Below are 27,309 nucleotides of genomic sequence, written 5' to 3'. Positions count from 1 at the left end.
CAGAGGCTGCGGGCAGCCTCGAAACTCAGCGCTCAACCACTGTGCCACCAGGGGAGGCCCCCAAGTCTGAGAACTATTTAATAGATAAATGTGTTCTATGGTCTAAACAGTCAATAGACAAAATGATCTTTTTTTTAAAAGTGGTGATATAATGGAGATTGTCTAAATATATGTTTAACTCCTATTTCACCCAGAATTTTGTTTACCAAATAACATAATGTGAATAAAAAAATCAGTGAAGAAATTTGCGTTTACTCACGGAGCAGAAGTAAGATGATTATGTACACTCCGGCTTTCCTTAAAAAGCATTCTGGAAGAATTAAAAAGGCAAAATTATTTTTTCATAGCAGATAACACGATAATCACTTCATCATTTGATTTTTCAATAGGTTATTTTATTTACCAAGTAAAAGTTGTAATGAACAGTAAATTCAATAATCTACTTTTATGGGAAATTTTATATCATCTCCATTTATTTAAATATCTTTTAAGAGAGCAACACACTTTTTGTGATGACTTAAGATTGAACACAATAAGATGACAGGTTGAGGTAGCCAAGTTTATTAACATTCTTCATTTAATTCTAAACTTTAAACAGGGCTACTCTTCTTTGTGAGATATCACTTTACAGTGTCCATTTTCAATAGAACCTTTTTCTTAGGCTCTAAACCTTGTATTCAGTTTCTTATTTTCATGATATAAATATATGGCGTTCCCTTCCCAAAGTCCATAAACTATCTCCCCCTCCTTGCCCACTTTTTCTGTTAGCAAATTCAAGTGCAAAAAAAAAAAAGTGGTCGGTGAAATTAAAAAAAAAAAAAAAATCGCTGTTTTGTCTTTTAAGTGCTTGAAGCTTTCAAAGCAGAGATCATTTGCGATAACTTGTACAATCTCAAACACATTAGAATCTTAGCAAAATGAGTATCATGTGCATATACACACATCTTTAATAACAGCAACATAAGAAAGTAAAATAAAATCTAGGATGTTGTGTTTCTTACCTTGCCTGCATCCAGCCCTTAGGCCACAATGGTTTCACCTCTGTCTCCATAAAAGATTTAAGATAATCCTCAGCAGACTGGCTTTTATTTGGCTCTAACTCATAGCATCCCAATTTGATTTCAACAAGGTTACATAACAAAGTTCTAAACAGATTAAAAATACATATTTATATATACATCTGACTGCACAATTATAGAAAATTAAGGTTGTTAAAGCACATAAATCCGACAGCAATAATAAAGTATATTATGGGAAGGATTCAGAAGATGACGAGATAATTTTTAATACATCATTCATAGCACTACAGGTGAGTCCCCAATATGAAACAATTTCCTTTGACACCTTTAGTCTAGGCACCTAGTACTGAAAGGGAGAGTCCCTATACCCCCTGCCAGGGGTACAGAAGACTGGTAGGAACATGACTGATTACAAAAGTGTATCAAGTACTTCACCTTCTGTGACCAGTATAATTTATTCAATAACTAGAAGATTAGCTTATAAAAAATGGTATTTGAAAATATAATTGATTGTACTCCAAGGATATTAGGACCAAACTTTCTCTTGAATAAATTTTTCCTATGTACTAATTTTCGTTTGCTTCCAATCTAATCTACCATTTACCAAAGATTCTTTTTATAAGAATCTTACTTTCGCATGTTCTATTTGGTTAAAAGTGAAGACTTTTGTTAAATTTTACCTAATGGTGTCATCCCAGTGGAATTTCTTTCTTGGTCCTATGACACGTTTCCCAGGCTTTTCATCATCATCTTCCTCGGATCCATTTTTTTCTCGTTCTTCATCTGTTTGCAACCTAGAAATAAAAAACCCGTTATGAAGCAGAGCTTTAAACCAACATTACCTATAATATAATCCATAGACACTTGTTCAATTACCTAAGTGAATGGAATGTGAACTCAAATGAGAGGGTAAAGAGGAAATCTATCTTTCTACATAGTTCTCTGAATTTGAAATGTGTTATAAAGCAGTTTGCTAAATAAATCCTTCAAACTATAACATGAGTCATGAACACTAATCTTTTAGTTCACAACGTATTTATGAACAATCTCAGTTTAGTCAAACTGATCAAAATGTGAACAGTATGGCCAGGGCTGGCTCTTGCCTTGAACACATCCACATACACTAAATCAACAGACCTTTTCTTCTGACCCCAAATTAATTGAATGAGAAGTGACTGTCATTTAGAAAATACTGAATTATACCAATTCAGTGGGGCATGTTCTGCTTGGTGATGGAAGTCCACTTAAGACTAATACCTAACAGCTACAAGTGTTTCTCAAAAGAGGGAGCCAGCCCCAACAGAAGAGGGACGCACTTGGCACACTTAGCTTGACTGCGAGCCTGGCAGTCTTCCTGGTATTTAAACAGCTGTTCAGGCATGACGTTGCTAACAGCCAGTTTCAGCTTTTGCAGAGGTTCTCTTAAACGATCGTCCTGATGGAAAAAAAATACAAGTTTTTCAAATATTTTTACAAAACTTATTTTTCAAATAACAAATCAAAAGATGAAATTTGTTTTATTTTATTTTATTTTTTTTTAAATAGAGGCATGTTTTATTTATTTGTTTGTTTGTTTGTATGTTTGTTTATAAGTGCACTGGGTACAGTCAGAAGCGCGGGAGGGTGAGAGAATTCACCAGAGCCAGAGCAGGGAGCAGAGCAGGCAGAAGGACCGAAGTACACTGCTGAGGGGAGCAGCGGGCGGCAGGGGAGGTCTGCGCGCCATGTGGGACCCTCCTCCAGTGGCCGGGGAGCAGCCAGGGATTGAACCAGCGCCGCAGAGGCCGCGGGCAGCTTCGCAAGCCAGCGCTCAACCGCTGCGCCACCGGGGAGGCCCGAAATTTGTTTTAGACGCTGATTACAGATTTGAAATATACTTAATGTACTTAAATACAGTTGTTTCTATGACCACAGACTTTTCATAATTCATGCTACATACAAAATTAGGATAATCATACTTCTTAATTAGTCAAGAGGGGTGCCAGATTTTTTGTCTATTGCCGCAGCATAATTATTAAGTGTTCCAGTACCTTCTGACATATGCCCCATGTGTGGACAATCAATTGTATGGATAATTTAATAACATAAATGATTAAATACAGAAGAAATCTATAGTGTGTAGACTGCCATGGGTTAATCTCCATTAGGATGGGGAACCAGAACCATAAGAGAGTATGTTTTGGAACACTGGGACACATAAATTTGGCTTGAGTGACAACCAACTGGATGTTGTCCTCTTGTTTATTATTAATAATTGTGACTTATGCTACAAATAACAATGCAAGGTAAAGGTCAAAGTGAAAGAGGAAACAGAATCTTATCCATATGAATTCAGAGCAAAAAAGGAAAGCAAACAGGTTTGTATCTGACAGCTTTAATTAATCAATTTACTGTTTTCAACTTGCAAGTAACTATTTTGCATAACTATTTATTTAAAAAGATTTATTTATTTATTTATACAAGCACTGGGTAGTCAGAAGCACGGGAGGGTGAGAGAATTCACCAGAGCCAGAGCAGGGAACAGAACAGGCAGACTTGACGAAGTACACTGCTGAGGGGAGCAGCGGGTGGGCAGGAGAGGTCTGCGCGCCATGTGGGACCCTCGCTGGTGGCCGGGGATTGAACCGGCGCTGCAGACACTGCGGGCAGCTTCACATCCCAGCGCTCAACTGCTGCACCACCAGGGGAGGCCCATAACTATTTAAAACACGGTTTTTATTACTGCCAGAAGTGGAAAATATTATAAAACTATGCTTTCCATCACTGATACAACTGTTTCAATGCTATTTTTGGTAAGGAGAGTATTTTTAGAAATGCACTATGATTTGGCTGGTATGTTTTACATATTAAAACATTTTATTAATAAACAGAACACAGGTATTATTACTAGTAAGCATTTTAACCTAGCTCATGCATGACAGTTGATAAGTATCATTGCACATATGATGAATTAAGTTCCATTAAAAAAATGTGAACATCCAGGATCATGGTTTCTGTGTGATAACTTTTTAAGAATCATGTAACTGAGACTATCTCCCTGGAAACAACCTGTATCCATCAACAGTAAAATGAATAAATTAACTGGGTTTTGCTCATACAATGGAACTGTTACACACAGCAGCTAAATGAATGGAGTTTCCAACAATGTAAAGACAGGTAAGTCTAGGGTCCTCCCTGGTGGCACAGGCAGTTAAGCGCACCGCCATGAAACTGTCCGAAGCCTCTGAAGTGCCAGTTTGATCCCCGTCAGCCGTGGAGATACCCACATGGTGTGACAGACCTCTCCTGTCTCGCCCACTGCTCCCCTCGGCAGTGTATTTCAGCAGATCTGCCTGTTCTGTTCCCCATTCTGTCCCTGATGAATACTCTCACCCTCCTGCATATATTGCCTGTACCCCGGTTCTTGTATAAATAAATAAATCTTTAAAAAAAAAGAGAGAGAGACCTTAAGTCTAAGGTGCACAATGTAAACAAGGAAGATGCAAAAGAAAACAGACCACATGGCTCCATTTACATGAAGCTCAAAATGCAATTAAAACCAAACAATATAATGTTCAGGGATACAAATGTTTGCAATAAAATATATAAAGAAAATCAAAGATAAATATCCTTTTTTCAATGGCCAACAGGGATATTAAATACCTTTATATATCACCTGAAATGTTTCTTAGAAAATATTTTATAATTTGAAAACATTTGCTCCTACTTCTAGTTCTAATTTTTATTGGTTTCTATTTCTGTCATTTCCCCATTCATGTGGCCTGTGATGGGTCTTATTATCTGTGTGACTCCCACCCATTGGCCAGGAAATTATAGGTTGCTCCAAGAATGTATAATCAGATTTTCTCTCCCAAGAATTTGGATTGGATATTTTTTCTTTATTGAAGTAACATTGGTTTGCAACCCTGTATGTGATTTAGGAAAATCAGGTCACGCCTCCTCAGACGTATATCATCACACCACCCCACCACCAAAGCACCCATAATCTTTTACTTGAGGCTATTGGGCCCCCTCAACCCACCCACCTTCGTTCCTAGAAGCCTCAATTCTACAGTTACATTTCTAGGGTTGGTTTGGTTTAGTTCTGTCAGTTGTTTGTTTTCTCTATATATATTCCACAATGAGTGAGAACATCTGGTCTTTGTCTTTCTCGTGACTTAAGAAACAATCTTTCTATCAGAGAAACCTACCTTAAGGAAGGGCAAACATCTAAAAGTAGAGTTTTGTCATATGAAATCATCGCCCCCTGACCATGTGAGAGATACTTTCTCTCGTTGACATCCTAGGCCCCCATCCCATTCCTCAGCATAGGATATAAATTCCTGGTTTGGTTCATTTGCTTTAGAATTGATGGACATGTAAATTTTGCACACATATGTCACTAAATTAGTTTTTTTCCCTCCAGCTTAAAAAAATCTGTGCATTAGAAAATACTATATCTCATTTTCTTTTTTTTTTTTTAGATTTTTTTTTTTTTTAATAGAGGCATGTTTTTCTTTATTTGTTTGCTTGTTTGTTTTTGTTTTGTTTATACATGCACTGGGTACAGTCAGAGGCGCGGGAGGGTGAGAGAATTCACCAGAGCCAGAGCGGGGAGCAGAGCAGGCAGAAGGACCGAAGTACACTGCTGAGGGGAGCAGCGGGCGGCAGGAGAGGTCTGCGCACCATGTGGGACCCTCCTCCGGTGGCCGGGGAGCAGCCGGGGATTGAACCGGCGCCGCAGAGGCCGCGGGCAGCTTCGCAACCCAGCGCTCTACCGCTGCGCCACCGGGGAGGCCCCTATATCTCATTTTCATACTCATTTATGGAAAAAGTAATTTTTTCTTTTAGGGAACCCAACATTAATAACTTCCCATGGCTATTAAGTACAGATACTATGACTACAATATAAAGCAATTAATATGCAAATGCTCCAAATGAAAACCAATCTGCTTACAGATGCAGATATTATTGTTCGTCCTCTTACCTGAACATTGAGATGTAACTTCTTTAGACGTTTTACCAGTGTTTCTTTATTGCATGGCACAAAAGCTTCGAGATGAGAGTAGACACCACTACGAACGACAGGGCCTAGTTCCTGTAGCTGTAACTCAATGCTGACCAACAACAAAAAACAGTATGGAATTTCTTTTAGGTGGCAACACATAAGTAAGGAGGCAAAGTTAGTGATTCTTTTCTCATTTTATCTTCCCATGATTTCCTAGAGTATTTTTCAAGGAGGAAAACCCTACCACTAGAGAGTAATGCTACATAAAGTTTCTATGAGTCTAGTTTAGGAGTTCTAATCTAGGTCATATATAAGAGTTCTAATCTAGTCATATAACCACAAGCAAGCTGGAAGATAATTTTTAATGACAGCAAAGTTTACTCTTTTGGGTAAAGCACAGGATCTTGATTATTAACTGAAAGCTCATTTTTTCAAAGAGATCCACTCCCCTTCACCCTCCTACAGCTGCTCAACTGGAAAGGCACATAGTTTCAAATGGGTTGGTACAGTTATTTTCCCCTAGAGGTATTTAATAAAAAATACACATTCTGAAGTAAAGCCCCTCTGGCAACAGCATATACATACTATTTCACCCATCTTTGTTCCCCCCCCTTTTTGTGCCTGCATTACACATACTAGGTATATGATAGTTTGCTCAATTTATTCCAGTTCTCTAGTACTGTTTCCATTGATAAATTAGGATTTTAGACAGAAAACAAGTTGTTAAATGAATACTTAGTCCACAGAGTTATTAAGAAACCAAGAGAGAAAAGAGTTGTAACAGTCACCAGATTCTCAGCAAGACAAGCTTACTAATAAATAATTGCAGTTTCCTCCAAGATGGAAGATATTATATATCTGGCAGCTGCTACTGTGGAAAGATGGGAACAGATGCTAATTGAAGATCAAACCAAACTGGGGCTCTTGGCAACAAAATACGTCCAAATCATCATGTTCTATTATGGGAGAAAGGGCAGAGAGCCTTAATACTTTTCACAAATGCAAGATGCATCCAAGGATTCAATAAACAGCTTTTGGAGAAGAAACACCGTCCTATCAAATATATCCATCACTTATAAGCTATACCTGCAACTTCAGAAACAATGAAATATGGCAATACAATTAACTGGCAATTCTTGGTATTAGGAAAGTCAAATAATAAAAAACAGAGACAAGAAGCTTAAGACCTATAAGAAAACAACCACTACTGTCCTAGAGTTCTATGCACAAACATTTGGTTAAATAACACTTTTTATTGTAAGTGTAGATTCTGGACAGGAGACTTTCTAGGCTTGCCCCATTGTTGAGGCTGAAAATAAACAGAAACTCCAAGTAGTAAGTACTTCTAGTTCAGAACAGACCAATTTAGTGACCTGCCTATAAAAATCAGTGGTTTCCAAAAAGAATCAGAAAAATAGTTGATTCCCTGCTGCTAAGCTAATAATATTAGGTAAAAACTAAAGAAGAAACATAACCTTAAAGGTTATTGACTGAAATGGCCTATATATCGGCAAATACAGTAGACCCTTGAACAACGTGGGCGGTAGGGGCACTAACTACTACACAGTCAAAAAATGCACATTAGCTTTTCACTTTCCAAAAACCTAACCACAAGAGTCTGCTGTTGTCCACAAGCCTTACCAACACTAATCCATTAGCATATAGTTTGTAGGATAGATGTATTATATACTATTTTATTATGATAAACTAAGCTAGAGAAAATAAAATGCCAAGAAAAATCACAAGAGAAAATACATTTACTGTATACTGTACATCATCTCTATATCATCTTACAAGATGAATCCCCTGTCGGTGCCACCATCAATACTGTCCAAGGTACATATCAAGCAATTCAACTTTTTCTTGTTATGTTGGGTTTTTCTGTTTCTTGGGAGCACTTCTAGTGTCACTAGTGCCACCTCACGTTTGTCCATGGAGTGATTTAAGTTTGCAATATTGTATTAAACAAGATGAAAAATAGATGTGAACCACAAGAGATCTTTTTTTTACAGCAATACATACTTTGTTGGAGAGGCAACTGTATTGGCAGAGATCATCAGAATGATAAGGAGCTTTAAGCACATAGTGAAAATACTTGAGCTCACTGCAAGAGCAACAAGAAATGGCCTTGAAATTAATAAGTAGTACAGAGTGCACTACAGTCAACTTTATAGAGTTATAATTCAATATTGAATCTTTACATTTATGTTTCTCTCATCAATAAATGATGTCATGTTTGGTCTGTCAAATGTGTGCTTTAATTTTTTATAAATTATAAGAGATTTGTGTATATTTTATGGTATTTTATTATTAAAGATGATTTTATTATCTAGTATCTTCTACATATTCATGACATACTTTTTCTTTAAATTTTCTAACAATAGTTAGGGTATGGATTTCTCTCCCAAATTCCCCGGATACATTTACTGAAAAAATTCCATTGAGAAGTGGCCCTACTGTTATTCAAAGGTCAACTGTATTTACAAATTTCTGAGAGCTATTTATTTTTATTGCAGTAACATTGGTTTACAATGTTGTATATCATTTAGACATACAGGATCTCCCCCTTCAGGTGGCATTACCATATCATGCCCACCATCAAAACACCCATAGTCCACTACACTCCCTTCTCCCTCCCCTTCTGGTAGCCTCAATTCTATAGTCAGATTTCTAGAATTTGTTATTGGATTGGCTTATTTGCCTTTGGAGAAGTTTCAAAGAAATACAACATGGGAATTCGTAACTGGAGCAATGGCAACCTTTGTAAATAAGGTTCTCATGCTCAGGAGTCATTTAATGATAGCTAACCTTAAGGTTATTTTCACACAGGATTCTGAAAATACAGTCACTGCCCCATGGTTTATATAATCTTTTACTCCATCATTCAATCTTTTTAGAAAAGAGGATGTATTTTGTATTCAATCAGTTAAAATTCTTAGAACAAGAAAAGCTCTAAGTTCAACTGAATTCTGGGATCTATTGTGTTTCCTGGCTTTTTTCTCAAGTATTCCAGACATCCTACCAATATTGTCCAAATAAGACAACAATCAAAAATTACTAAACTCGAAATTCAAAACAGTTCTTACTTATAGTGAGAATTCAAGTCTTTTGATGTGCTAAATGATAATAAACAGGCGGGGTATTCATTCCTCTTGTTCCTCAACAACTACTTCACTCAGTTGACCTGATTCTAGTGTGATCTAAAGAACACTTGGACTGCAATAGATGAGACATGTGCTTGAAAAATTGGTTAGGATTCTTCCAATCGTAAAGTAATCTCTCAAGAGAAAAAGAAAAAGTTGTGGCATAGGATCAACCCTTTCACTTTAGAATTTTCCTTTACTTCAGAGAGATCAACTGGTAAGTCCATTTGTAGTAAGATTTAAAAGTCACTACTGATGAGCTCCTTTAAGAAGCATCGTAGGGGCAGCTAGGTCTAGCTGGAGGTATCTGGTAGAACTGGTAATGTCTGCCTAGAGAATATACTGAGGACTATCAGGATGAATTGTAATCACAGGCAGAGAAGGCCAAGATTTTATTAGCAAAGTCTATATCAAATAAAGGAGGAAGTAGAGGAGATCAAGGCAGCACGTTGTATATTTGTTGATCTAGACAAGATTCAATTAGGCACTAAGAAAAATTATTCTTATATCAAATTAATCTTTCTTCACAGTGAAAGGAAACAATGGTGAGGCAGAGCAAATATACCTGGATAACAACCCCAAAAATCTTCATGTACCATGAACCCTTAGAATACCAACTCAGGAAGTGGAAGCAGCAGTCATGGGCATTAAGAAAGTGACTAAATGGGAAAAAAAAATGAACTCTCAACACTAGGAATTGTTTAATTAATTGAAGGTGTACTCTCTGTGAAGCCAAACAGTAGATGGGTTCCCAAACTCGAGCTTTCACAACAGACAGAGGAGGAATTCACATACAAGTCTGCTCATGGAATGCTGATAATACCCTTATTTGAGAGATGCCATATCCCAAAGTAGGGTCTACTGATTTCCCCAGGGAAGAAACAGTTGTTCCCTCTTTCAAGAGTAAAATAAAAAAAGGAATTGTCTCAGTCACAGGAAAATAACCTGATCTAGTAAACTGAGGGCTCTCAAGTGGAAAAAAAAACAAGAGGTAATCAGATCCCTGATTATGGAATCTGGGACAGCTCTGATGAGTAATGGCAACACTGTTTATTGAACCCGGAGTTTAAAAGAGAGTTAGGTAAAAAGAGGTGGTGTAGACAAGAAACACTTGCCTTGTTTTCAGGCAGAAGGAATCATTCTGAAAATCCCTAGCTAAAATAAAGAAAAGCACAATCCCTGTCACCAGACTAGCAGCAGGTAAGATTGTATGTTTCAGGAACATGGGCATCAAAAACCTTTCAAAAGTACTCCTGGATAATGAGAATTATAATTAATTAAAATCATTCTCAGAATCAATAAACCAATCAATTCTGTATTATCACATGAAAGTTTATCTTTGTTATATACTTAAAAGACAGGGATCATATTTTAGACACATTGCTTTCCTGTTTCTTTCTATATGAAGTTACTGAGCCAAGAGCAGACGTACATTATTTCCATCAGAAAGAGGGGTAAAATGTGTTGCTTTACCCAGGACCACCTCTTTTATGCCCAGTTCTGGCTACAGTCAATTAAACACTCAATTTCTATAATCAGCTGTCAAAATTTATAAGCCAACAGGTTTAGAAGTACAGCTTATTTCACTACAATCTTAGAACAGCTTCATTAATATCCAACTCTAAGAGTGAAAATGGTCACTAACTGAAATACAGTTTCTATTAGCCTTCACCCTCTCCTTCTCAATCTCACTGTCTTCTCTATACACTAGCCTCCGCCCTACCCACAAACATGACTTCTTTATCAAACCGCACTTTCCAGTAGCTATGAATGTTTGCATGATTTTAACCTCACTAGGTATCAGTCAATGGATTATTTTTCCCAAGTCCAAATAATGAAAGCAGACAGAGAATTCAGAGCTACCCCAGAAAGATATTTTCATATAAGGTGACAAAAAAACACAACAAACATTTTAATCTAGGATAACATATGACCTGTAAAGTGGTCACTCACTCTCACCTGTAATACTGGAAGCACTGACTACCATATAGGGTCCTGGGAAACCAACATACACGAAGGGGTAATTTGCTCATAAATATTAATCATATACACTATGAGGCCAAAAGTTAAGAAACATGAGACTAGCCAACCACCCACCACCTGTACCTCTTAAGGGATAAATTCGTAAGAGAATTCCTAATAATTTTTAAGGTTTTTTTTTTTTAATCAAAGAAGAAAATTACTTACTCCAGCAGAATATTATTCATATCCTGTGTAAAGAATTTTTTCCTTCCTTCTTCATCAAAAAGTTTGGCAGCCTAGAGAAATATAAAATTGTCAATATAACTTAATAAACACATTATTTGCTTCCATATCTATTCATTAAATAACATGCTCTGGGGCCTCCACTGGTGGCGCAGCAGCTGAGCGCTGGGCTGCAAAGCTGCCCGCAGCCTTTGCAGCACCGGTTCGATCCCCGGTGGCAGGCGAGGGTCCCACATGGTGCGCAGACCTCTCCTGCCGCACCCGCTGCTCCCCTCAGCAGTGTATTTCATCGGCCTGCCTGTTCTGTTCCCTGCTCTGGCTCTGGTGAATTCTCTCACCTTCCCGCGCTTCTGACTGTACCCAGTGCTTGTATAAATAAATAAATGTATCTTTAAAAAAAAAAAAAAAACATGCTCTGGCTCTGTGAGGGTGGGGCTATGATTTATATCATGCTTTATTCCATACACAGCTTAGTACCTGCATAAGTAGGCAATTAAAGAATATTTAGCATACAGATAATTTTTTTAAAATACTTATTTATGCATAGAAGGACTGGAGTGTAGGCCTGAGGTATGGGGAACGGGGAGGGGAGAGGATTCACCAGAGACAGAGTGGGGAGCAGAACAGGCAGACTGATTGAAATACACTGCTGAGGGGAGTAGCGGGCGAGGAGGAGAGGTCTGCTGCGCCATGTGGGTCAGCTCCCCGGCCGGGGATTGAACTCAGGTCCTAGTGGTAATAGCGCTGAGACTGAACCCCTAGGCCACCAAGAAGGACCCAGATCATTCTTTCCTACTATGTCTTTATTTCATTTTTCTCAATTTTCTTAAATTCACAAAATTATATACACAAGACTTTTTAGTGCTTGGGTGTCTTATGTTTGGCTAGCCATTCGTTCATTTTTATTCGTTGATGCTGTGTTAACAGAAAGCAGATATCTCACTTTAGACATTACTGTACACAACCTGTCGGACATTCCATATTTTATACTCTTTACTTTTGTTGAATCCTTACAATAACCAATGACCCTGGTATTGCAACACCCATCACACAAATAAAGAATCTAAATCTTACAGAGGTTACAACACCCTGCTGCTGCTAAGAGGTGGATCCCCAACTCAGGAAAAAAGCTTTATGTCATTAACCGTGCAATACTGCCACCCTGGACAGACACTTGACTTATTGCAGCCCGTTTGAATTCTACCTCCTTACCAACAGTGGAAATATTATCAAATATTATTGAAGTTATTATCAAGGGATAAAAAAATTAATTCAATGAGCTTAAGGATAATATTTTCATCACTCTGTCTGCCACCTTAACCAGCAGACCAGAAACAACAAAATACAAACCAAGACATCCTGCCATAAGCAAAATTTACTGGGGAAGTCACCAAGGATACAGTTTACCTTGAGATCTACTAAACATAAACCATCAAGAGACTTGACCCAGTCACCCATGCCAACCCATTCTGACTCTACGTTAAAACTCTCTTAAGCCCTGACAATCTTTCATGTTATAAATAGAAAAAGAAAACCTGAGACCACCTTTGAGCTTTTTTTTTTTTTTTTAAGATTTATTTTATTTATACAAGAACTGGTACAGGCCAGATGTGCAGGAGGGTAAGAGGATTCACCAGAAACAGAGTGGGGAACAGAACAGGCAAAACGACCGAAACACACAGCTGAGGGGAGCAGCAGGTGTGATAGGATAGGTCTGCACCACCAAGTGGGTTGCTCCACACCTGGCGGGGATCGAATCCGCGCTGCACAGACTGTGGACAGCTTCACAGCACTGTGCTCAACCGCCTGCACCACCAGGGAGGCCCCACCTTCAAGCTTTTAAGAGAGGACAAAGACTGATGTGTAGGAGACAGAAATACAGGACAAAAACCAGAATGAAAACTGAAAGTTAAGGGAATAAAAAAAGTCAAGAGGTTGACAGTAGAATGATGTTCATGAGAGAAGATCAAGAAGAAGAAACTGTTTTATCAGGCAGATACAAGTATTTTAGCAAGAATCAATTCTCATTTTCTAAAGAAAAAAAAATCATCTCATATTTCAAAGAAGAGATATGAAAAACTCATAGACATCAATCAATAAGTAAAATGTGCCTTAATGAGACTGCTCTACTAAGATGTTAAGAAGCAGCTGCATTAATCCTGGAATGGCTATTACAGAAGGAGATGATTGTTTTTGGTACATGAGATATGACACAGCCTTACATGCCTGGAACACACTAAATAAGAATGCCATGTGACACGACAGAGTGTACGTAATGGAGCATGACAGATCTGCCTTTACACCCTGACTCTGAACCAATTATAGCCACTTCAAAATTATATGGCCTATGGTAAATCATGTCACCCTCTCTGAACTGTAGTTTCCTTGTCTATGAAATGGAAGACTACTACCTGCCTCACGTATTAAATGGAAGAAACCTACCTTCAGGAGGTTTAGACTACATGTATGTAAAATAGACTAAACCTCATCAGGTGCCAGCTCCTGGGTGGCAAGTGGTGCCTTGTGAATGGTGGGGCATGGCAGCGCTGCATTAACACACAGTACAGGTTTTTGCTCAATAAATAGTTATCATTGAAAAGCCTGGATTACACCATCAGCACTTTTCAAAATCTAGAAGAAAGTAAGGATTTTAGGGCAACATAAAATAGCAAAATTCATAGACTTTGGAGGCAGGTGAACCGCTAGCGCTTAAACTCTCGCTCTACTACTTCCTGGCTATGTGGACCTGCCAGGCTATTTCACCTGTGCCACTAAGTTTCTTACCCATGAGACACAATGCCCATACTTCACATAGACAGTGGGTGAGAAGATTAAATACCTATCCGATTAATGAAAGTACAGACTGTGTACTTTCCAAAAAATAACAAGTACAGAAAAAAGCAAAAAAAAGGAAAACAAAGGACAAAAGGAACAATAAAACGGACTAAAAATCAATCACCTCAATGTATGTACATTATAGAGGTATGACAAAAATCACTTGCTGAGAGAAAATACTCTCATATGAGACATTTTCATTTGTATGCTATCGATAAGAGAAAGAACTCAAAAAACGGAACTCAAAGTTTGAGGATAAATGATGAGAAAAACTGAACATGCAAAAATAAAGACAAACTGTCTGTGGTAAAACCAGGTAAAACAGAATTTGAGGCGAAAGCATTAATAGTGCAAAAAGGATGACTTTCAAATGATTACAGTGAAGAGGTAGTCATCAAGGACCTTATGGCCAAATAACAGATATAAACAGAACAAAAACTAAGGTTAAAAACAAGTTACACACTAAGAAACAATGGTGATGCTTTAATGCACTTAGCACTAAGTGCTGGACGAATGGAATACATTAAAATAAAATTAAAAATTACTAAGTCATAACCTCAGAAGAAATACTGAAGAACTAAAAATAAATAAATAAATAAAAAAGAATTGATAAAACCCATGGGCCAGTTGTTGGAAAAATAAGATACATTTCTTGCTTCCCTAATCAGATTTTTAAATTTAGAAAGAGGTCAAAAAAAATAAATACAATAGAGATGGCGAATAAAATTTAAAGCATGATTTAAGTAGCTTCCTGTCATCATAGGAGAAAGAAGCAAATGTAGAATAGTCCATACATTACAATCCCATTAGCAATTATTTTAAGAAATGTAATATTTGCAAATAAATTAAGATCTAGAGAAACACACAGTACTTTGACACTAATTATCTCTGCTGGGCGTGGAGAGTATCAGATCATGAAGGATTTGTGTGTGTACTATTTCTGTCATCAGGAAAAAAGAGGACTGTCATAAGGCGTGAGTTAAAACACACTAAAGTAATCAAAAGGACATTTAAAGTGAGGTTTGGCATGTTTTACATCAAAACATCTTCTCTCTTAGATTAAATGGAGAAGTGGATATGACACGGATTTGTAGCTAAACAAGTGAAGATTAGGAATCCAGGTTGTTCTGGAGAGGAATCCACTATGGCACGCTAAAAGTTCAACTCTTCAGTTTGTCCTAGTGAAACACAAGGCTTACGAGAGCTGAGGATTAGCTGGCAAATTTCCTGGATTAGCTGGTAAAGCCTATTATAATAAAATACCTATATGTCAGCAAAGCTTGGATCAAGTTCAGGTACATTCCCACGATATTACTACAGAAATTATATTTATGAAACCTATGCAGAAAAATATAAGGTGAAGTGAAATAACCCACTGCATCCACATTGTAACTATAGTTATATACAATATATTTCTGTTTTTTAAAATGCCTATTATATACATGTCCAATGCCTAAAAGGAAATACCAAATAAAACCCCAAAAACATTGTTTGTAGGAGAGTTGTGCTGTATTATTTTTTTGTCTTTAAAAAAGCATTTATTGTTGGGCCTCCCCTGGTGGCGCACTGGTTGAGCGCTGGGCTGCGAAGCTGCCCACAGCCTCAGCAGCGCCAGTTCGATCCCCCGCTGCTGGCGCTTGGGTGCCACATGGCACACAGACCTCTCCTGCCGCGCCCACTGCTCCCCTCAGCAGTGTATTTCGTCACTCTGCCTGTTCTGTTCCCCGCTCTGGCTCTGGTGAGTCCTTTCACCCTCCTGCACTTGTGACTGTACCCAGTGCTTATATGAATAAATAAACAAATCTTAAAAAAAAAAAAAAAAAAAAAGCATTTATTGTTGTTTGTGCAGCAAATGAAAAACAAAAGTGGATTATCATACTTACTACACGGAGGTCTTCGATACGTTTTTCAAGAAGGACAGGTAGACCCTCTGGGAGTGTAGGTACCACCTTGGGCATAACCTGAGAGGTGTAGGTCGGCTGGGTGGTGTTTCCGTTCTCTCCCCCTGACTCAGAGAGAGGACTCCCATCAGAAGCAGCATCCAGTAATCTGTCAAAGTCGAAATCATCTAGCATCTCTAGGGCATTTTCAGCTTCCTGAAATAGTTCGTGTTCATTTGTGCTAACAAAAATGGGGAGGTCCGGATCAGCACTGTTCAGATTTAAGTCTGAAACATCATTTCCCAAGGCTACAGCAGTGGAAGGGGGTTTATTCAGAGACGAGGTCGATACGTTCACTGGGACTTTGGGGTTAGACTCCTTCTTTAATGCATCCTTCTCTTTCTGAAATTTCCGTATCATGGCAGCTAGAGAGAGCGAATCTTTGTAACGTTTCTTCTTTTTCTCAGACTTATGTGAATTTAGAGCCACAACTCTGTGAAGAAAAAGTGTTCAATTAAACTAGATATGACTTGAAAGTTTAAAGTTCTATGTAATTAAGCAGGCACAATTAAAATGATCATTTGATAGGTAGGAGAGCACATTTCTTATTAAATTACACTTTTACAATAGCACCTTCATTTTTCATCACCATCATCTGGACAATGGTAAGTAGACAGGTACGTGACCACTAGAAAGGAGAAAACGAAAGGACTAAAGATACACTCAGTTAATCTTACTACCCTTTTCGGAACAGTCACATTCTTTAGCAGAGCTATAAAGAATTAGCCTAGCAATGAAATGCACTGTTGTTGAGAAGAGAGCTGTTGCACAACCAAAGAAGCCCACAAGGGACACCTTCAAACTAGTACTCCAGGTAGTTTGTGCTACAACTAAACCAAACTAAACTAGTAAGGAAACACAGAACCCTGTGCCCCCATCTGTATGTCTTCAGCTATCGCCATGTCACCTGTCTATTGGGTCCTATTCTACTTGCCACTACTTTCGATATTTTTTTATAAGATTTATTTATCCATGCACATAAGAGCTGGGGTACAGACCAGAGATTCAGGTGGGGATGAGAGGATTCACCAGAGACAAAGTGGGGAACAGAACAGGCAGACTGACCGAAATACACTGCTGAGGGGAGCAGCAGGTGCGACAGGAGAGGTCTGCTTCGCCATGTGGGTTGCTCCCTGGCTGGCCGGGGATCAAACCCATGCCGCAGAGGCTGCGGACTGCCTCATAGTGCGGTGCCCAGCCCCTTGCGCCACCAGGGAGGCCCGCTTTGGATCACTTTTGATTTTTGATTCTAGGAACAGCTTTATGAGGCAATGAAACAGATGCGCAATTTTCAATGACAACTTTCTCAATGACATAGTTTCCCCCAGGAACTATGTGAAAAGGATGGTCTCTGTTTCTAAGAAATCTTTTCTGAATTCTATGGTTCACATGCTTTGAAGTGCACCAGAGAACCTAAGTTTACTAGTATGTGGAAAGAAGGTGCACACTTGGTTTACTGTTATATACCCAAAACCAGGAACAGTACCTGATATACAGAATACTTAATAAATGTTTGCTGAATAAGTAAGGAATAATTTTGAGAGAAAGACAAATTCAATAAAAGGTACTACATTTGTCTTTGTTCCCAAAAAAAGTTTGCTTGTAAATAATATATAGCCTTTTTTGAGAGTTACAGGTCTTTTAAAATTTGTCCAAGAGGTTTGGTCCTTACCAGGAGATCCCCAACGTAAAATAAATAAATAAAGCAACCATTAGTGATCTATATATGTGTACGTATACATGTGTATATGTGTATTTATGTATTTTTTTCCCTTAATAATTTCAGGGGATAAATACCTCCCCCTACATCAACCTTTTAGATACCCATAGTCCAAAATTCAGATACACCTCCCATACTAATAAGGGGGAAATTCAGCCTTTTGCAAGTTTCTGTACCTCAGTTATGTAAAAAAAAGCCAAGAGAAGCAGAGGCAATGGGTTGTTTTTATGACGGCACAAAATGGTATAAAAATTTTATTCTTATAACTTTAATGCTTTTAAGAAATTCTTGGTTTTTACAGGTAATACCATTACTTACGATGTGAAGCGCATTAAGAATAGCTAAATAAAATCAATGACTTTTTTATATTAAAACCATAATAAAACAATTGACGTAGATTAATGCCAACCCTCAACTCCCTGGCATCTAAACTTAGTTTTATTACAAAAAGATCAAAATAGGCAGCAATCCCACTGCCCACCTGTGACTATGCAGGTGCCTCTTTTCACCAACTCTGTCCCTCTGCAGGGCAGCGGCCTTCCTGCCTGCCTGTGACCTGTCAAGGCCGCCCGCATGCAACCATGCAGGCCTTTCTTAGCAAACCTGTCCCTCCTGGGGCAGCTCTTCCTGTGCGCTGTGTCTATGCAAGTGTCCTTTATTTTTCTGTCCCTTTTCCTAATAAACCTTCCCTTTAAAAAAAAAAAAAAAAAAGATCAAAATTACTTGTTCAATGTTTATACCACCTTTCCAAACTGTTCTTGCTGGTAAAAAGTTGCAGTGAGTGAAATACTTAATGAACAAACATGTACTGTTCTAAAACACCATGCATGAATCTCTAAGATGACAAAGCCTCCTACTTATTTTTTCATAAATACAGTATTACTAATATGTTAGTCATTGACATTATACTGCATTAAATTAGAGCCAGCTAAGCTGAATTAATTTGTGCTAAATATCTTTCTAAAAGGAGAGCTAGTCAGCCTATGGCACTAGTTCGCTTATTATAATTGACTTCACATACCCCAGCTGTTTGGGAACTTTTTTCCTTGGTTTCTTCTCCTTTTCCCCTTCCTCTTTCCGTTTCCGCTTCTTCATCTCAATATCATCTTCTTTTATTTTGGGAATCTGCAAAGTGACAAAAGAAGGTACTGCTCACTGAAGGATCAATACTTTTACTCTCTGATGTTATCAACTCAGCATTCACCCAAAGTAGCTTTTCTCAACTTTCAATGTGCACTGCTTATTGAAAATGCAGATTTTTGGGGTCCATGAGTACTTCTACTTCTGATTTTGATGCAGTTATCTGAGGTAAGGCCTCATATTCTACTTTTTATTATTATTTTTTAAGATTTTATTTATTTATGCATACAAGAGCTGGGGTGTAGACGGGAGGTGCTGGGAGGTGTGTGTGTGAGAGAGGATTCACCAGAGACAGAGTGGGGAGCAGAACAGGCAAATCTACTGAAATACACTGCTGAGGGAGCAGGGGGAGAGTCAGGAGAGGTCTGCTGCATCATGTTGGGTTAGCTCCCTGGCTAGGGATCGAACTCTTGCTGCAGTGGCTGTGGATAGCTTTGTAGTGCTAAGACTTAACCCCCTGCCCCACCAGGGAGGCCCCCTATAATCTGTTTTTTTTTAAAAAAAGATTTATTTATTTATGCATATAAGAGCTGGGGTACAGGTCAGAGATGCGGGGCGGTGGGGGTGGGGGTGAGAGGATTCACCAGAGACAGAGTGGGGATCAGAACAGGCAGACTGACTGAAATACACTGCTGAGGAGAGCAGTGGGCGAGGCAGGAGAGGTCTGCTGCACCACATGGGTTTCTCCCTAGCCGGGGATGGAACTCATGCTACAGTGGCTGCGGATTGCTTCATAGTGTGGTGCTTAACCCCTTGAGCCACCAGGGAGGCCCTCTAATCTGCTTTTTAAACAAACATTTTGGTGTAAGTCTTAGGATCATACTTTAAGAAAGACTTATCCAAGGACATTCCATCCAGTTCCCAAATATAATGTGTATGTTCAACAGACTTTGCTTTATAAATTACATCTTAAGAAAGGTAATGTTTCTGTACCAAGTCTTAATCCATCCTAGAAACTTAACTTCATCCTCCCAAAGAGTAGATTATTAGGCCACATATGGAAAGACAAGGCTTAAAACAAAATACAATTATATTGTGATGTAAATGTTAGTTTTCACATATTACATTAATTTTACTTTAAAGCATGTAATTAATTGTAGATTCAGTAAACAATGATTAACATTTTGCTTTTCCTTTTATTCACAACTGTGGCACAAATAAAGTTGAAAAGTATATCCGATTGCTTGAGCTCCTTCATCACCGTTGCAATGTTGGAGAAACTCACTTTGGGTGGCTTGTGCTTTTGGGTGTCTGTAATATCTTCTTCTTCAGTATCTGAAGCTTGGCGAAACTGTAACGTGCCAGTGTTGATATAAAAGCCTCCATATTTTGTTGTTAGAGAAGCAGGAACTAATTCATCATACTAAATTGAAAAAGAAAGTTTCAGATATTTCCTGCTGTCTTTAATTCAACAAATGTCAAAGAAATTTAATCACAATGTTAGCATCTTCCTCAAATACTACCTGCAAAACTGAGTACAACAAGAATGTTTATAGAATAAATTTAGAAAAAGTAAATATTTGGAATAGAATGATGAGCTCTGATCATTCAGCATTTAATAAGAAAGGAACTTCTGAAATAATGAAGTAAATTCTAAGTATATCATCTACTGAGAAAAATTTAAGGATCATTGTTGCTACTATTTCTAATGATAAATGATTCTGATGAAAAACAAGTTAAGACAGATGACTACACATCCAAAGAATTTCATTTCCTACCCTATTAGTACATATTATTATTCATACAGAGATTATAAAGAATAACAAAATTATTTCTTCTGTCTCCATTCTAAGCTTTCAAGTGGAGGAACATTTTAAACATTAAAAAGAAAAACAGCATATTTGAGTTGTAAAGGGAAGCAGAAAAATCATTTCCCAACTTCCCAGTTGAGTTAGCTCACACTGAGGGCTTATATAATGAGCCCAGCACATTGCTTTGAGCAAGGGACTCAAATTGTCTAAATCAGAGTGAAGGCTTGACCCAAAACCTGATGCCCTCTAAGCCTGGATTTTAATGTTTACCATTATCTCACCTCATGAAGATGGACAAAAATCAAACGTTAAACAAAGGTTAAATCTTAACCAAATGAAGGAATTTATAGTGTGAGAAAAAGAACTACTACTCCAACCCAAGCAAGATAGCAACTGCCTGGGTCCTCAGAGCACTACTTATGGATTCTTCGTATTATACAGTTAGTCTGTAAGAAAGGCAGACTTTTAAGGAGAGTTCTTTGCCCTGGGCAAGGAATATTCATAACATGCTAGATTGGGGGGGGGGGGGGATTAAGGTTAAGAACAAACATTGTGATTTCAACCTGTATCCTTTTAAGTTATATGGAAAGTGGAAAAAAGAATGTTTGACTTAATTATATTAAATAAAAAAGAAAGTGAGGAGAAAAAAAAAGAAAAAGGAAATACAATCCTTCCTTCTTGCTCCCGTTGGTGGGCTCCTATAAACATAGGTAGGGGAGACCCGCAGAACGGAGTCTAGTACAATGTACAGTAAAGGAGTGACATGCGGAGTAAAGGCTGAACATAAAAAGACTGTAGAAATTAGTTTGAAAATGTTTAACTGTGGTAAGATAAATACACCTGTACTGTTGGCTTACATCTGTGCACACTACTTTATGATCTTAATTGTGTCTTCGTATAAATTATTTCACTTGGTCCTCCTGATACTCTCTGAGCTGGGGAAAGCTAATATTCCCATTTTATAAGTGAAAACCAGATTCAGTGAGATTAAGAACCTCACCAAAGCAATTCAATGAGTTGATGGCAGAGTCAGTGGCTGACTCCCAGCCCCCCCACTACACCAAGCAGTTTCTCACGGGGGAAACACTCATCACCAGATTGCAGGGCTGAGATGTGCTCCACATCTGCTGCACAGGCTGAGCTTCCCCTATTGGAACACTCTTCAGCAGAACAAACTTGCTATATGCACATTTAATGCAGCCTTTCCAGTAGAATGTTTTATGAGGCAATGGAGCACTGAACTTGAGAATCAGAAGGCCTGGATTTAAATCCTTTGCTATTGTGACCCAAAACAAGTCATTTAACATCAGTATTTTGGGGTATAACACCCGCCTGTTAATGTTTATTAATAATAAAGAAAAACATTTTCTTTCAGTCTTTTTAGAGTTTGGCAGCATAAATGTGTGACTAAAAATAATCTTCAGAAGCATTTATTTTCAGGTATTTAAAGTAATAAGTAGTAGATGATTCTGAAAATTAGCTAGAATTATTTTATACACTATCAAATAGTTTATGAATAGTAAAAGCTTGCTGATAAATCCATAAAAAAGACAAATCAAAGCAAAAAGAACAAAGAATCATTTGGATGGATCATAATTGCTTTATGTCAATTATCTCATAAAAAGAACCAAACAATCTATGAAGAACAATGATATGAAATTATTTTGCAAGTAAATACCCTGTATTTTAGTCCAATTTCCTTTTATAAAACAGGTTGCTAGCTGTCCTATAAATGTAGCAATTACTTGTGCAACTTTCATTCAACATATGCTGATGAACTTTATTATTTATTAAGGCAGTAGATTTCAAATTTTCTTCACCATAATCCAAGCGGTAAATACAACTCAAAATCCAGTGTTTACACACACACACACACACACACAATCACAATCTACCAGTGATTTACTATGACAGTTCCTATTCTATTCTATTTCCTTGTTCTTTAAAAGTGCTGGCCACACTCTCTAAATCAATGTAATCCAGTTATGGGCTATAACAGTCAGTTTGAAAAACATTTTATACAATATTCCAACCACAACAAAATAAATTATTAAAAATGCTGTTTATGAAAGGCTACATATAGTGATTCCAATTATATGGCATTGTTAAAAAGACAAAACTATGGACAGAAAAAATATTAGTGGTTATCAGGGGTTTGGAAGGGATGAATCGGCAAAGCACAGATTTTTCTTTTTAGGACAGTGAAACTATACTGTATGATACCATATTGGTGGATCACGTCATTATACATTTGCCAAAACCCACAGAATGTAAGCAACCAGGAGTGAAGCTGAAGGTAAACAACTGACTCTGGGTGAAGATAGATCAGTATCAGTTCATTCACATCTAATGGACCAGCCTAGCAGGGGGAGGAGGCTGTGCATATGTGGGGACGGGAGCCTATGGGAAATCTCTGTACCAGTCACTCAGCTTTGCTGTTAACCTAAAACTGTTCTCAAAAATATGTTTATTAATTTTAAACATGCTGTTTATATAAGCGTAAGTATATGTAACATGAAAGAGTAGATGCAATGTCCATTTATATACGGTCAAGTGCCTTCTTGAGTTATTATGATTCAAAATCTGCTTTACCTGTGTTAACACTAAAAGTACCACTTTACACTTGCTTTATGCTTTTCAGGACATCATTATCTGAGTCTCAGAGTAATTCAGATAAAATTGGGTGATGCTTGAAAGACTTGTTCCTGGTCAAAAGGAAATGAGAAACCAAGTCAGGACCAGAATCTAGGACTACTGACTTGATTTCCAAATCAAGGTCAAGACTCTGGAAAACACCCCACGCTGGTCAACAATCTTTTTAGTGACAGGGAGGCCTCGCTACTCCTAAGGACATTATAGTTATTTTACTTCTGCAGGTCAGGTTGCCTGATATGGCAAACCAGTGCATGGCAGGACATCAAAATAATCTAGGAGTATGACATGGCCTCCAAAGTGCATCATGCTGCCAACTACTTCACGTCACTCTCCTAGCACCAGATGCCTTGTCATCATCTATACTACCAAGTAATAGGGAAAAGCTGCACTAATTTGTGGGTGGTTTAACAGCGTAGTGTAATTTTCTGTTTATCCTAAGTAACCACCACACAGAGCAGAGGATATCATAACCCCCGAGCTTGATGACTCTAGTACACTGAGAAGAATGTTAAGATCGTACACTTTACTTACTCTAAAACATAACACACCCCCATTCATTTACTATGTGATCAGTGATCTGCTGCAGTCCTTAAATGCACTTCTAAATTCCATTTTCTTTTAGGAGCGAGAGCCGATTCTAGGGTGAAACTTGTAGACCTGACCGGAACAGATGGGGTAAAAGCCAGCAATCAATCACTGCCATTGCAGAAAGGCTTGGCAGCTCTAAAACATTAAGTAGATTTTAAAGCTCTCTGCCAGATTTTATTCAACCCAGTAGCTCCAATCTTCAAGAGTTCATGGTGCTTATCTGGAGGTCATTTCAAAATACACCTGTTTGGCAAAACCAACAAATACTCAAAATGCAAACACCAAGATGCAAATTCTGTTGCTAGAAAATTATCCTACACATATGTCTGCACACTATAAATATCCTACATCATGTTTACTCAGGACACAAAGATCAGTGTACATCGATGCTCGATCTTTTGTAAGAGTATAAAACTGAGAACAATTTAATTATATATCAATAACTTAACAAAAACCATTTGCTGATCTATTTCAGTTATTTTACTTTTGACTTCTAGTATCATAAAACAACAACAACAACAAAGAAACACTGTTATAGTAAAGCTACATTACTCACAGCCTCTGAGTTATCAATAAACGGATCTGTCTCATCGTAGCCAAAGCCTATGTCAATTAAATCTTGTAGCCGATCCTTCCGGTGTTTACGGGGTTTCCCACCCTGCAAAGAACAAATGTATTAGACTGGTTCAGTACTCATGCTGTTTTCTAAAATACCTGTTAGAACAAGTGCAAGTAATTTTTCTAAATAATATCCCTTCCAGGAAGTTGAATTAAAGCCCCCCATGTCCTTGAATGTAAACGGTATTTAGGAACTTGCTCCCAGAGAGCAGTGTGTGAAAAGGAGGGACAAAGTAACTTTACAGTGCAAAATCTTGCTGCCAGTACCCCGGCTGGGCACCGATGTACTCTGCTATATTTGCCTCAAAAGTCTATAACCCTAGTGTAACCATGAGAAAAACTGCAGACAAATCTAAATCGAGGGACATTCCCTAAACCACTAATAAGAATTCCTCCGAGTTGTCAAAATTATCATAAATAAGAAATATCTGAAAAACTGTTAAGAGTCTAGATTTGCCTAAGAGACATAATGACAAAGAATAATGCAGTATTCTGAGCAGGCTCCAGGAACTGAAAAAGGACATAAGGGCCAAAATAGTAAAATCTGAGTCAAGTGTGGGGTTTAATAGGAAAGGGCCCATCTAGGTCAGATAATTGTAAGAAACATACTTTAAGATTTGAGCTGTGACAAGGAAAGAAGGTGAGGACTAGAGAGGAACTCTGTATTATCTTTACAACTTTTCTGTAAATCCACAACTCTGAAAACTATGCTTTTAACATCACAGAATTATATGTTATAAATACATAAGAAAAATAAAAATGAGTGCACACAAAAGCTGGCAAAATCTGAAGAAGATCTGTGGTCAGCTGTGCTGTGCCAATGTCAATTTCTTAGTGTTGATAACTATGGCTGCGTGATCTATTACCACAAGGCACCGGGTGGCACTGATAAAATGAGTTTTCAAGGCTTATTTTAGATACTCTAATGTACTCACTCAAATTCACCTGTACTCTTCAATCTTTCTGATTTACATATGCCCCCCAACTCTCCCTCCCTGCTCTCCCCCCACAGCCCCTGATTTTTTTGGTACAAGAACACCACATGGAGGTGAGGAACAGCATGCTCAAAAAAGAGAAAGGGAAGAAAACAATTGGAGCTATGGATTCTGCCTACCAAGGTGCCACAGAAAAGCCAGAGTCAGCCCAGCAGGAAGCCTCAGAGGCAAGATATGAATGCAAAGCATGATTTCAATGGTGAAAGGATACTTTTTGTGCAACATGGCTCCTAAATGGAAGTAAATTGCTTCATCTTATTTTCATGCAAACAAATAACAACCTGTTCCAGTGCTCAAGGAAAAAAATACCAAATGTACCAAGAGCTATTCTTTCTAAGTAATTTGAAAATTCTCATGAAATACTGTTTGTATTACACATTAAAGCTAAAAAAAGCCTAACCCCCCAGACAAACTATGACTCTACTGTATACTTTTCAGTAACCACCACCACACTATCAACACAAGGAGCATCACTACAGTGTGAATATATAAGAACAATTCTTTCCAAGAAATGACGCTGGCAACTTTTAACGGCATACACAAACATACTGTAACATGCAGCATACACCCCCACCCCCAACAACTGTGTGTCGAGATGCAATCTATTACGGTCTTTTTTTCGCCAGGTCTGCAACATTTACACTAGGTTATACACTGAGAATCAGAAGTCAGGGGAGGGAAAGAGGTATTTCTAGGATAACAGTTATTCTACCGAGAAAAGGTCACACACAAGCAGTTAAGTAGTACATAAAGACTTTCACCCAAAAGGGTGTGGAGGGGGCGTGAGAAAGAAAAGAGGGGGAGAGTATGAAGAGAAGGGAAGGAGAGAAAAAGAGTCACTCTAAAAAGATAAAAACCCATAGATAAAAACTAATAAAGAGAACTAGTCCTGCCACCTAGCAAATACATTTCAAGTTAGGGAGTCAAAACAGATGGGAAAAACCTAAAAACAGATAAATGGACAGCAATGTTCAGCAACCTCCCCATGGATTTAAGAACTTAACAAGGAAAACAGCAGCATTGTAACTGAGTAAATCAAATAAATGGAAGGAAAATAAGATACCAATTTCATCTACCAAATAACTAACTTTTAAGATTCTACAAGGACAAAAAAAAAAAAAAAAAAAAAAAGATTCTACAAGGACAGAGGCTCCAACGCAGCTGGTGGGAGCTCGCGATGGCACACTCAGAGAAGGTCTGAGCGCTCTCTACCACCCTCTGAACATTTTTTTCTTTTAGCTCTTCTGTTTTCCAAACTTTCAATGAAGTATTAATGTCAGAATAAAAATATCTAAAATAATCCTTTAAACTTCACATATTTGACCTGATAATTCCATGCAATTATCAATATATTGCTGATTTTAAGCCACTACAGGGATTCATACATATCTGTTAAGAATTTATGCTGTACAAAGCAATGTGAAATGTCAGGAGGAATTTAAATTTAAATAGGAAAAGTCTCTGTCCTTAAGGAACTTAAAACAAGGTAATCTACTCAAGGAATTTACTGAGCACCTACCACATGCTGGCATTTATAGATTTTACAAGTATTATGGAGAGGAGAAAGATTAAACAAATAATGCCAGTTGTGATAAATGACAGCAAGGAGAATCCAAGTGGTACTGAGAATTGTGGATCTAATCAAGGCTTTCCTGAGACATTTATGCGCAGATAAGGATGAGGGGGAGCAGCCAGACACAAAAGCCTGTAAAA

The 27,309-nt window shown here is 37.9% G+C and overlaps 1 protein-coding gene across 1 annotated transcript in view; it reads right to left on the bottom strand.

The window, feature by feature from the left end:
* UBN2 (ubinuclein 2) overlaps positions 1-27,309 on the bottom strand; it is a gene marked incomplete at its 3' end in the record, with an annotated part of 65,693 nt that overhangs the window by 17,800 nt on the left and 20,584 nt on the right. The window contains exons 3-12 of the mRNA XM_084229203.1: positions 24,540-24,641; positions 20,215-20,352; positions 18,871-18,974; positions 16,073-16,562; positions 11,337-11,407; positions 5,986-6,115; positions 2,336-2,454; positions 1,700-1,813; positions 1,002-1,145; positions 260-310 (exon numbers count right to left, since the gene is read on the bottom strand). Of these exons, the coding sequence (XP_084085329.1) occupies positions 260-310; positions 1,002-1,145; positions 1,700-1,813; positions 2,336-2,454; positions 5,986-6,115; positions 11,337-11,407; positions 16,073-16,562; positions 18,871-18,974; positions 20,215-20,352; positions 24,540-24,641 (1,463 nt within the window). The remainder of the gene's footprint in view (positions 1-259; positions 311-1,001; positions 1,146-1,699; positions 1,814-2,335; positions 2,455-5,985; positions 6,116-11,336; positions 11,408-16,072; positions 16,563-18,870; positions 18,975-20,214; positions 20,353-24,539; positions 24,642-27,309) is intronic.

The sequence above is a fragment of the Talpa europaea genome (genome assembly GCF_964194135.1).
Source record: "Talpa europaea genome assembly, chromosome: 3".
In the NCBI taxonomy this organism is placed as follows: Eukaryota; Metazoa; Chordata; class Mammalia; order Eulipotyphla; family Talpidae; genus Talpa; species Talpa europaea.
This window is presented reverse-complemented; position numbering and strand designations above follow the sequence as displayed.